This window comes from Paroedura picta, chromosome 3 (genome assembly GCF_049243985.1).
Source record: "Paroedura picta isolate Pp20150507F chromosome 3, Ppicta_v3.0, whole genome shotgun sequence".
NCBI lineage: Eukaryota > Metazoa > Chordata > Lepidosauria > Squamata > Gekkonidae > Paroedura > Paroedura picta.
The window spans coordinates 83584456-83597813 of NC_135371.1; the positions used below are offsets into that span (position 1 = coordinate 83584456).

The 13358-nt window shown below is 43.3% G+C and overlaps 1 protein-coding gene across 4 annotated transcripts in view; it reads left to right on the forward strand.

Moving 5' to 3' along the window:
- The window catches only part of FLT4 (fms related receptor tyrosine kinase 4), a 160871-nt gene that overhangs the window by 71328 nt on the left and 76185 nt on the right, over positions 1-13358 (forward strand). For 3 of the 4 annotated variants that reach the window (XM_077326599.1, XM_077326600.1, XM_077326602.1), the window contains 2 exons: positions 3427-3539; positions 6322-6484. In XM_077326599.1, the coding sequence (XP_077182714.1) occupies positions 3427-3539; positions 6322-6484 (276 nt within the window). Of the gene's footprint in view, positions 1-2524; positions 2565-3426; positions 3540-6321; positions 6485-13358 lie in introns of all 4 variants that reach the window. The other variant, XM_077326601.1, reaches the window with a different exon arrangement.

Here is a 13358-nt window from a genome sequence, read left to right on the forward strand (position 1 = left end):
GGGAAGGGGATATGAGCACGTGAAAGCATGATTTAAAGTGGAGGGAGTCTTCTAGATGTCAAACTTTGCATAGTGGAGTGTTTAAGAAACAGGCAACTACAGCAGGCTGTTATGTGCTAAAATGAAATATTATAGTTTTGAGATAGTAAACATTGTATTTATATGTTTCAGCATGAACCTATGCATGTTTACTTAAAAATAAGTCCCATTTTCTCCCAGCAATATAGGTAACTATACAAAAGACTGAAGCTTCTACATTTTAACTTTTAAAAAGAATTTTAGTGATGATTTTAAATAACTGAAATTTGTTGCATTTGGGGAAGGATGGGGCTGTACTAGTTTCTACTGTCCTAAGCAGACTGGCACATTCACTGATGTGCGTGGATCAGTATTATTGCAGTCAGGAATTTTGTGAAGTCAACACACACACTGAAATAATTCTGCCTCACGTTTTGCCATTGAAAGATCATGTTGCATTATGTCCCTGATTTTATATTCTAAAACTCTCTGTTGGATTGCCTATTTATGCTAAATGGCAAGAGAAGGAAAGAACAAGGCAAGAAATATATGCTAAGAAACAATCAGAATTAACCCAGGCCTGACTGCAGTCGGATCAGAGCTGACAAGGAAAAAGGTAGACAGGTGAATTTCCCTAGCTGTCATTATCTATTCCAGCAGCTCATGGTGTTAGAATGGGTGAGTCATGGAACTATGATGACTGAAGATATAATTATCTGTGTGGATGAAATTTGGATTATTGTCTAAATCACTGTGTGTATTCTATTTATGTATAATACTAGAATTAAAGCCTGTTGTAGCTGATACAATGGGCACTAGCAGAGGGGAGGGGGGAAATAGCAAAGAGAGAGGGAGGTAGAAAAGAAGAGAGTGATTAAGATAGACAGAGCTTGGCATTAGGAAGAGTAAAGGGAGGGGTTGTCCAGTCTGTACGGACATGAGGTTGAATATATGTGTTGGGGGGGGGGTTGTGGTGTCATGGTGACAAATGAGGGCTTGGGTGTGGAGAGATGGGTGTCAAGAACCTGTGGTTTGCAATATTAGTTGAATGTGGGAGAGAACTGACCTTTGGGAATTGTGGCATAGTGGTTACAGATGAGTTTTCAAGAGCCATATCTTCAGATATATGAAGGGGAAATCAGACTGGAGACTCTTCTTAGGGGGAGATTACATGGCAACCAATTCCTCCCAGTTCTGCATTCAACCTCATTTCCCTTTTTGTGTGAATTAGGCCACAGACACCAAAATGTCCCCCTGCCCTAATCCACATGGGATAGTCACGGTACACAGGTGTCCACCCTGCTCCTTCTGTCTCCATTTTTTTACTGTTGATATAATGTTATGTGCCCACATGCTTCTTTCACTGTTGCCCCTTAGAAGAAGAAGAGTTGGATTTTTGTAACCTGCTGTTTGCTACCAAAAGGAGTCTCAAAGCAGTTTACAAATACCTTTTCCCTTCATCTCCCCAGAGTAGAAAACCTGTGAGAGATGTGGGGCTGTGAGAGGTCTGAGAGAACTGGGAATGGTTCACAGTCACCCAGCAGGCCTCAGGTATCTCTAAGCTGTTTCAAATCACCTTCCTGTCCCCATAATAGGCACCCTATGAGGGAGGTGAGGCTGAGCGCTCTGAGAGAACTGGGAATGGTCCACAGTCACCCAGCTGTATTAAGGTGTCTCTAAGCAGTTTAAAATAGTCTTCCCTTCCTCTTCCCATAATAGGCACCCTGTGAGAAAGGCTGCTAAGGAGGGTGGCGAGCGTAGGGGCCAGCCCAATCAGGGTGTGGACAGGTGTGCTGGCTGCACTCTGATTTGCCCATATTCAAGCTCAGACACTCCAGACATGCTCTTCCCACAGGGGCATTTCACAAATATATAGACGAACCATGGATAAGGATGTGCATCCTTTTATTTATTTATTTTCAAGAAATGCAGGGTGTTTGCTGTTCATAGGTGTTATTCTAATGTTTATTTATTTATGTTTATAATTTGATTTCTAGACTGCCACTCCCAGCGAGCTGGCTCAGGGCGGTTTATAGCATATATATAAAAACATGATAACATAAAAATCTTACAGCAATAAAATCCCCAAATATTACCCCAATAAAATACACCTAACAAAGAGGTACAATAAAACAAGATGGCGGTACAACTGAAAGATCTCCCAGTGTCCAATACAGTCTATATGGTCTAATACCCAAGAACCAGGGGGGAGGGAGTTTGACATTCTCTGGTACCCAGTATTCCCCGTTTGTATCCTTACAACCCTGAGAAATAGGTTAGGCTGAGTGATAGACATTTGACCAGGTTTCCCTGAGACTGTGATCACACTGGCCTACTAACTGTTAGAACATATTTAAGAATATTATTTGAATTATATTAACCAACCAGAATAAAGCACTTAACTCAAAATAAGAATGTAGAATGAAGACAAATAGTTTGTTCAGTCTAATAGTTATAGGTCTGCTGGCTGGATTATCTGAAATAATAATAATCTTTATTCTTATAGCCTACACTTCCCGTGATGCCCTGGGCAGGTAACATCAATGGTAAAATACAATCATAAATAATATTAAAACATTAGAATACATGTTAAATTTAATTGGTTAAAACATTGTACAGTTTCCCCACACCCCTCAATGCAACCACTGAGGAGCATTTCTTTTTTTGGGTAGATGGATCAGCTCTCTATTTCCTATCCTCCGGAAGGCCAGCAATTTGATGTTAATGGGTGTTTTATTCCTGGACTCTGCTGTAGGTATGGTGGAATAGCTCTGTTTTTCAGGCCCTGTGAGACTGATGAAGGTCCCAGAGGTCTATGATCTTGACTGGCAGAGCATTCCACCAGGCCATGGCCATGGCCAAAAAGGCCCTGGCTGAAGTTGAGGCCAGTCTCACTGCTTTAGAGCCAGAGACTCTAGGCAGGTTTTAGTCTGCCAACCATAGTGTTCTTGGGATACATATTGAGAGAGGCATTCCCACAGGTATAGGCAAACTTTTAGGGCCTTTCCGCACTTGTTCCCGCAATTGCTCCCACAAAGCGGAAATGCTATTTTTAAAAGTGCAATCTCTACGTTACGCATACCTGCTTTTTTAGTGGAATTCAGTAGCGTTTCATTCATTTCCCACAGGTTTCCGGTCTCGCAAAAATCACTAGTTATTACGTTTGACAGAATTTTGGACAGATAGAACCCCAAAGAGTAACCTAAGACAGTGATTATACAGGGCATTTTACGTTTTTGACCCCAACCTCATACTGGTTGCAGGTTGAGGGGACCATTTCATATACATTTTATCTAGTTAACAAAAACTGCTAGGAAGAGAAAATAACCAAATTTCCCCCTGTTTTTCTGTCTTCCATTATTCTTCTGCTGCTGTTCACTGAACTTTCTGCATTCTTCTTGTTGTCAGATTTTGAACAGCCGTTTATCAATAAACCAGAAACTCTACTTATCTACAATAAGGAGAAAGTCTGCGTCCCATGCCTAGTATCCATTCCAGAGCTCAACATCACTTTGCTCTCGGTAAGAAACCTCTTGCGGAATGACTCACGTCTCTGCCTTGTTTCAGTCTTACCAGTTTAAGGAGGAATGCAGAAAATATCCCAGAGAATGGGAGGCAAAAAGGGACAAAAGAAGGACCTGATAAAACTGTTATCCATTAAAATCTAAGTGATGTTTCCCAGAGTACCTTGTTTTCCTCATTTTTGTCTCTGTTCTCTTTTGGACTGTAGTTTTTGGATTCCCTGTGGATTATTCGGAATTCTCAGTGGTTTTTCTGGAGGTATATATTACTATTGAGCCTCTTGTGGTAAGGCAGCAAACATGCAGTCTGAAACTCTGCCCATGAGGCTGGGAGTTCAATCCGAGCAGCCGGCACAGGGTTGACTCAGCCTTCCATCCTTCCGAGGTTGGTAAAATGAGTACCCAGCTTGCTGGGGGGTAAACGGTAATGACTAGGGAAGGCACTGGCAAACCACCCAGTATTGAGTCTGCCATGAAAACGCTAGAGGGCATCACCCCAAGGGTCAGACATGACCCAGTGCTCGCACAGGGGATACCTTTACCTTATATTACTATTATTCAGAATCTTCAGGCAAAATGAAAGTTCTGGAGAGGAAAAGGGAGCTTTCCTGTGCTATGGAAACATTGGTATTCCACTCTCTATGGGTTCTGCATTTTGGCATATGAAGAGCAGTTTATATAATTATTGTATCCATAATACTATCCATGTCTGGAAGATGCACTGCCTTTCTGCCGGCTGTAAGGGCTATTTCACACACTGACCAAAATCATCACATATGCATTATAAAACATAGAATATTTTAAATTCAATTGTAAATTAACTTTTCTGTTTGGCAGTCAGTTAGTTAAAAGCACAGTGCAATTGCCAGAAAGTTGGTGCTTTGAAAACTGTTCCTACTTTTATTTATTTATTTGTTTGTTTGTTTGTTTGTTTGTTTGTAAAAACGCACATACTTTTAGAGATCTACAGAGATCTACAAGTGCTAAGTGACAAGTGGTCATTATTCAAAAGCGAAACCTACTGTGCCACCAAAGTCATACTAAACAAGAAGCTGCAGCCACTCATGGCTGCCTGATGACGATACCTGCATGATATACATGTATGGACAAAGAATTTTTGTGTAACATTTTAACATATATAATAAAAACATGTTTTGTAGGCACCTAAAATATAATGTATAAAGTGCTGCTTGCTATACACTGCATGGGATGGTGCGTTGATTTCAATGGGCTTAGATTTTGTTTATGTTTTTATTTGACTTCTATACCACCCTATCCAGGAAGCCAGCTCAGGGTGGTGTACAATATAATGATTCAATACAATAAGTGACAGCATGGTAAAATTTGAGCTTAAAATTAATTTTTTTAAGTTGTTGACATAAATAGGTTAAAATCAGCAGTGACATTTCATTCCTCAGAGGAGGCAAGAGTCTGGCAATAATTTGGTGCTTCTTCCGCTCAGTGTTGGTAACTAATAGGTGGATGGGTGGAGCCATGGAATAGGCAGCTGTTATTTAGTTTGGCCCCAACCCCAACACTGGTGGAAGAGCTCCATTTTACATGCCCTGAGGAACTGTGCTAGGGCTTGGATGTGTTCCAGGTGCTCATTCCACCAGGTAGGGGCCATGATGGAAAATGTCCTGGCCATGGTTAAGGCCAAACGTACCTCTTTGAGTCCAGGGCCCACCAACTGGCTGGTGTTTATAGAACTAAGCGTTCTTGACGGGGTGTAGATAGATGGTAGAAACTGTACAGAATTGGGCTAATAATAATATTTTAAGGGATTCAACAGATGTTAAAATTATTAAGTCTTACAGGACTCATAGGGAACTGAGTTAAAGGCCTATGTGCTGATACATTTGCTATTGCATCTGCTTATCCTAGCAACAGCAAAGGCAAATATTAATCTTGGAAAGCTAAGACCAACATTACTGCTTATAAATTCCACACCTGAAAAAAGCAGTGGCCTGTATATAATCAAATGTTCCCACCTCTTTTACATTGTGCTTCCAGTCATGTTTTGCCATGCCCACTTCCCCACCCCCCATTCCCACCCCCCATTTTCAACTTCCTACTCAGGAACTGATACAATTTGCTTTAGCATTTTGCAGCAGACTGTACTCTGTACCATAACTTGGATTCTTTTCTTGCCCAGCCTCTCCCTCACGTAGATGCCTCACATCAAAATAGGCATCTGAGAAAAGCTTCATCTGAAAATATTTTGGATTTATGTAGTGAAGTGTCTGTGGAATCAGCCACAGCAAAAACATCCGTGTGGTAGCCTCTAATATAATGTTTCTGACGGGCCTCTTCTCTCCCACTCCCTCTTTCCCAAAAATGAAAAACACTTAAATTAGAATTGTTTGAAAGATACTATTGATAGGTACTCTAGGGATGTGATCAAATCTGACTTGTTCTGGATAAATACATTGCCTATATGATAACTTTGTTTGTACTGGCAGTCTATAAGGTTCAGCATAACTGTTTACAGTTGCTAGACATGTCATCCTATGGAAACCATTGAATATAATTATCAGTCTTGGTTTTGCCTACACTCAACTTCCCTATGGCTCCACTATTGTTGCGTAATTCTGAATATCTAGATTTTGTCTCCCTCTGTATTATTGTCTGTGTGGAATTTCTGTGACAACCTTTGTTTTGTAGAAATAATTGTGACAGATTAACTTTAGAGCTGACCAACTTGAAAGAAATAGAAATTAAAGCTGTAGTGTTACATTGATGCATTTCTTAAGAGTTTTTTAATGTCTCTTTTTATCTCTAGACAACCTCTATCATCTACCCAGATGGAAAAAGCATTATCTGGGACAATAAAAGAGGCATGTTGGTTCCTACCTTACTGATCAAAGATTCCCTCTATGTACTGTGTGAAACATCTATAGATAGGAAGTCCTTCAAATCCAGTTTCTTCCTTGTCCACATTGCAGGTGAGTTTGTTCTTCATCTTGGGGTTCTCACAGCTGGTGAAACATTGGATCTGGACCCACTCACTGCCTTTCTACTCTCTGTCCCATCCCCAGACAGGTGGTGGTAGAGGCTAGGAAGGAACCAATACTGATGTTGTGTAATGACAGGTCTATTAAGAACAAATCATCCACCCTATGAGACTATTTCTCAGGGCAGGAGGAAGACCTGGCATGTGTGACTGAGACCTGAGCAAGGGAAGGCGAGACGGTCTGGTCCCGCCTGGTTTTGCAGTTCTTTACTTCATAGTAGAGGGGGTGCCAATTCTGGTCTGAGAGGCTTTCTCCTACAGGGCTCTCTTGATGCCATCGATTGTTGAAGTGGAGGTTAGTGGGAACTTGGCTATATGGGTGGTTTACCATCTGTCCAATGCTCCCCCAGCTAGCCTGTCGAGCCTCCTGGAGATGGTGACAGCTTGGCCATTGCTGTATTCCAGGCTTCTGATCCTGGGGAACTTCAATGTCCATACTGATTTGCCTGCCTCTGGGTCTGGTTTGAATCTGGTGTTGACCACGGCAGCACTAGGGTTATTCCAGTTTGTTACTGGCCCTAAACATCTGGCTGACCACAAGTTCGATCTGGTCTTTGGTGCTGGGGTACAGTGGAATCAGGTGACGGTTGACCCTGCCCCATGGTCCAACCACTATTCCCTGAATGCCCAGCTCAGGATACCCCCCCTCCCTGCGTGGGCAGCAGGCACATTTTAGCCTGCCTACACAGACTTAAGGATCCAGCTTAAGGATCCGGCAACTCACTGGCAGGATTAGTGGAGGACTAGCAGTCCCATCTCCTGGTGTTTTTGGAGGAAGCTTCAGCCCTATCTTCTGTTGGAAAGATGGATGGTATCCCCCCCCCAGACACATTTAACAGTTGTCTGGCAGGAGTGGCTGGATGGCTCGGGCAGAGTCTTCTGAAACTCAACCCCTCCAAGATGGAAGTCCTGTGGCTGGATGAGAAGAGGCAGGAGCAGGTAGTGCACTTACCATGCCTGGATGGGGTACAGTTAACAGCACCATTCGCCAGGAATTTGGACGTGATCTTCAACACCTCCTTTTCCACGGAGGCTCAGATCATGTTAGCCCAGACAGCATTTTTCCATCTGTGCCGAGCACGGCTACCAGCGCTCTACCTGTCCCCAGACCACTTGGCTACAATGATTCATGCACTGGTCACTTCCAGACTAGATTACTCTAACTCGTTTTACACAGGCCTATCCTTGTCCCTGATCTGGAAATTGCAGCTGGTACAGAACGTGGCTGCGAGGGTCCTCACTAGGACACCATGGAGGACCCATATTCGGCCTGTATTGAAACAGCTGCACTGTTTACCAGTTTGTTTCCAGATGATGTTCAAGGTTTTGGTTCTGACCTTAAATGCATTATATGGTTTGGGTCCTACCTATCTGCAGGATTGCCTGTGTGCCTATGCCCCCCGTAGAGTGCTCCACTCTGGGTATGAACCTACTGCTTGTCCTGGGTCCCTGGGAAATCTGCCTGGCCTTGGCCACAACCTGGTGCAATGAGCTCTGGGGAGAGATAAGGGCCCTGATGGAGCTATTAAGATTCCTCAGGGCCTGCAAGACAGAGCTCTTCTGCCAGGTGTTTGGCAGAGGCTGGGGAAAGGGTGCCTGGTCCCACCCTATTATAGACTATGCTATGGAAGATCTCATCATATGAGAACTGTGGTAGGCAATGGTGGCTGGAGCAGCAGAGCTATGGGGTTTCTTTTTTTGTACCATTCCACCATGTTGATGCTGTTTAATATTCAATTGTTTTAATTGTGATTGGGAATGTTTTAATTGTTGATATGTTCTAACTGTTATTTTTACTGTTTTACTTTTATTTACTATTTATTTATTTATTTTTACTGTTTTTTTACTGTCAGGGCAGCAGTTGTTGGGAGAGGCGGGACACAAATGTAAAAATAAATTAAATGAATAAATCTAACTGCTGCCATTGATTGATTGATTGTATTTATATACCGCCCTCCCCACTCCCAAATGCCCTCTCTGTCCTTGCCTCAAACTGGCCTCCTGGTGTACACGGGAGCTAAGGGAATGAAAGGGGGAAGTGAGGTGGCTAAAGCGAGTATGGTGGAAATCTTGTGACAAAGCTGAAAGAACCTCTTATTGCATTCTTATGAGGACGTATGAGATGGCAGTTAGGGTGGCTAAGCACAAGTTTTATGCTGCCTCTATCACATCCACAAGCTCTCACCCAGCCCAGTTGTTCAGGGTAGTTCAATCCTTGACTGCCCTGAAGGAAGGATGCCAAAATAATAGTCCATTGGCTCTTAGCTGTGAGGCATTAGTGAGCTTTTTCGCAGATAGTCTTGTTGATTCACTGGGACCTCCCCCCACCTTTAATATAGAGAGGGAACTATAGGCCCATTGGCTGCCATAGGAAGATACGTTTGATGGCTTCAGATGACTCTCAGCAAACAAAGTTGACAAGTTGCTGGAGTCCCTGTCCACCTTGGTTAATCAAAATGGGTGATAGGAAGCCCCCTGGGAGAGATTATCAACCTTTCCCCATCCACAGAAGAGTTTCCAGAGGGGCTAAAGGAGGCAGTGGTCCTTCCCTTGCTGAAAAAACTATTACTGGACCCATAGGACCCGGCCAGCTACTGGCCAGTCTCACATCTTACATTTCCGGAAAAGCTAGCTGAAAGGGCTATTTGGACCTTTAGCACTCAATTGATACCAGTTGGGGTTCTATACTGGCGATGGGGTGATGACAGTGTTGGTCACCTTGGTGGATGATCTCTGGTGCCAGCTGGATAGGGGTGGGTCAGCAATACTTGTGTTGCTTCATCTGTTGGCTGCATTTGATGTGGTCGACCACAGGTTATTGGCCCACCAGCTTGCTGGGAACGGGATTCAGGAAACAGCCCTTCAATGACTGTGTTCCTTATTCTGGAACCGGACACAGAAAATGGCAGTGGGGAAGACTTTATCACACCCATATTGACTCCCTTGTGGAGTACCACGAGGCGCGGTACTCTCCCCCATGTTATTTAACATCTTTATACACCCTCTAGGTCAGCTGGTCTGGTTTGGGCTGGGTTGCCAATAATATGCAAATGACAGCTCTATCTCCTCATGGATGGCTGCCCGGACGCCGCCCCCCCATATACATTCACCAGATGTTCCTGGATGGTTAGAGCAGACCTGCCTGAAACTCAGCCCCTCCAAGACAGAGGTCTATGGCTGAGCAGTAAAGGGGCAGGACAGAAAGCACATCTCCATATATTTGCTGAGGGGTCAACTTAACATCTCTCCCATAGCAAGGAATTTGGAAGTGATTCTGGGTCATGCACATGGTGTTTTATCATCTTGGAGGAACTCAAAAGTTGAGCTGAACAATAAAAATAATGTAAAACTTGTTTATTTTAGTGCACAGTTAAAAACAGAATAAAAACATCTTAAAAACTATACCGAACTAACAACACATAGGACCAAACGCGTTTCGACCCTTCCGGGTCTTCCTCAGTGGTCAAAATTATAATAATACACTATATAGCACTCTCTATAATGTGTAGCTGAATGGTTGAGTGGGGACTGTAACTTATGGCTCCAACCAATATGTATTAATTATATCCTTTTTGAAGACCAATTCCTTTGTTATGTCCCTAAAGTCACCACTCTTCGCTATCATTAAGTTCTGTACTCAGAGTGTATTCTCATGTGCGTCAGAAAAAGCTAGCTTGCCCATAGGAAACAAGGCAAAGCACCCTTGCCCATAGGGAATAATGGGAAGCACGCTTGCCCATAGGAAACAAGGCAAAGCATCCTTGCTGATACGTAATAATGGGAAGCACTCTTACCCATAGGAAACAAGGCAAAGCACCCTTGCCAATACGGAATAATGGGAAGCACGCTTGCCCATAGGAAACAAGGCAATGCACCCTTGCCCATAGAATCATAGAGTTGGAAGGGGCCATACAGGCCATCTAGTCCAACCCCCTGCTCAATGCAGGATCAGCCCTAAGCATCCTAAAGCATCCAAGAAAAGTGTGTATCCAATCTTTGCTTGAAGACTGCCAGTGAGGGGGAGCTCACCACCTCCTTAGGCACCCTATTCCACTGCTGAACTACTCTGACTGTGAAATTTTTTTCCTGATATCTAGCCTATATCATTGTACTTGTAGTTTAAACCCATTACTGCGTGTTTTTTCCTCTGCAGCCAATGGGAACAGCATCCTGCCCTCCTCCAAATGACAACCTTTCAAATACTTAAAGAGGGCTAACATGTCCCCTTTCAACCTCCTTTTCTCCAGGCTGAACATTCCCAAGTCCCTCAACCTATCTTCATAGGGCTTGGTCCCTTGGCTCCAGATTATCCTCATCACTCTCTTCTGTACCCTTTCAATTTTATGTACGTCCTTCTTGAAGTGAGGCCTCCAGAACTGCACACAGTACTCCAGGTGTGGTCTGACCAGTGCCGTATACAATGGGACTATGACATCTTGTGATTTTGATGTGACGCCCCTGTTTGATACAGCCCAAACTGGCATTTGCCTTTTTTACCGCTGCATCACACTGCCTGCTCATGTTTAGTTTACAATCCACAAGTACCCCAAGGTCTCGTTCACACACAGTGTTACCTAGAAGCGTATCCCCCATCCAGTAGGCATGCTTTTCATTTTTCTGACCCAGATGCAGAACTTTACACTTATCTTTATTAAATTACATCTTGTTCTCATTTGCCCATTTTTCCATTGTGTTCAGATCTCGTTGAACTCTGTCTCTATCTTCAGGAGTATTTGCCAGCCCTCCCAATTTGGTGTCATCTGCAAACTTGATGAGTAGTCCCTCCACCCCCTCATCTAGATCATTAATAAATATGTTAAAAATACCAGACCGAGCACCAAGCCCTGAGGTACCCCGCTACTCACCTCCCTCCAGTCTGATGAAACACCATTGACAACAACTCTTTGAAGTGCAGTTCTCTAACCAATTCCCTATCCACCTAACTATCTGAAAATCCAGAATGCAGTCCTTCAATTTATCCATCAGACCATCATGGAGAAACTTATCAAAAGCTTTACTAAAATCCAAGTAAACAACATTAACCGAATCTCCACGATCCAGCAAATCAGTCACTTGGTCAAAAAAGGAAACCAGGTTGGTCTGACAGGACCTGTTGGAGACAAATCCATGCTGACTTCCTTGGATCACCACATCCTCCAGATGTTTGCAGATCGCTCCCTTTAATATCTGCTCCATTATCTTACCCACAACAGAGGTCAGACTCACTGGTCTGTAGTTTCCCGGGTCATCCTTCCTCTCTTTTTTGAAGATCAGGATAATGTTTGCTCTCTTCCAGTCCTCCGGGACATCTCCAGTCCTTAAAGAGGTCCCAAAAATGATGGACAAGGGTTGTGCAAGTTCTCTGGAAAGTTCTTTGAGCACTCTCGGGTGAATTTCATCCGGCCCAGGGGATTTGAACTCATCCAGTGCAGAGGTTTCGTAATGAGGTCAATCCCCTTATCCTCTTCAAGACTGGTTTTATCCTCTTTATTCCGAGTTGCTCAGATCTGGTCTATTAACTCCTCCCCTTTCTTAATTTGGGTCAGAGTAATAATTCTCTCTTCTAAGCCCCTAAGCCTTTCCTCCAAAAGTCTTACAATTTTACACTTGGGGCAGATGTAGTCCATCTTGTCTTCAGGGAGGAAGGCAATCATGTCACACTCACTGCAGATGATCGGATGGGTGTCCTGGAGGTCCATTGTAATTTATAGGCGGTACAACTACTAGGGAAATATAATCTACTGATTCTAATTGCTAGGCCAAAAACCCCAGGCTAAGAGCCGCAGGCCAAGAGCACTTTGTCTCTCGCCCTTCGGCTCGCGCCTCTGGCGAGGAGCAGCCCTTTTTAATCCTCCCAGCAATCACCCAGCAATCATCTCACTCAGCACCACAATAGCCTCACCTGGTCAGCATCAGCAGCAGCACTCCCTAGCAGCTTTCTCCACGTACTCTCAGTTGTCTGAGCTCTCAGTTGTCTGAGGGAACAATGGGAAGCACGCTTGCCCATAGGAAACAAGGCCAAGCACCCTTGCCCATAGGGAATAATGGGAAGCACGCGTGCCCATAGGAAACAAGGTAAAGCATACTTGCCCATACAGAATAAGGGGAAGCATGACTGCCCATAAGAAACAAGGCAAAGCACCCTTGACCTTACGGAATAATGGGAAGCATGCTTGCCCTTAAGCAATAACATCATCATGCTTAAGAATAGGATATAAGAGCTGAGAAGGTTGCCTATAGTAGTAGAGATGTGTTTTGATTGATGATGGAGCCAAAGAATAGAAAGTCTTGAACAATTTCAAATTCAAGTTCCTTATTGTCAGCCTTTAAGTTGATTAATTTCCCAGTAATCATTACTTTTGCCTTCTTGATGCTCAACTGTAGTTATGCTTTGCTGCTCTCCGCATTAAACTTTACCAGCAATAATTTCAAATCTTCAGTAGTTTCTTCCAGTAATGTGGAATCATCAGCATAAATTACTAGTTCCTTCCACCAACTTTCAATGTAATCCAATTTCCTTATTATACAATCTGTGTGTAAATTGAAGAGATAAAGATATAAAATACATCCTTATCCGACATCTTTGCCAATTAGAAACCATTTTGTTTCTCCCTATTCTGAACAGATTGCTCATCAAAACTATCAGATGCTGTGACTTAGCAGTTTCCTTTAAAACCAATCATTGCTTTTCATGATCCACATTGCAAAAGCTCTGCTGCAATCTCTGATTTGCTGGTTTTCTTCTGCAATTCTTTGTATGTTCCAGAATCCCATGTATATTTGCAGTACTATAGTTCCTCTCGATT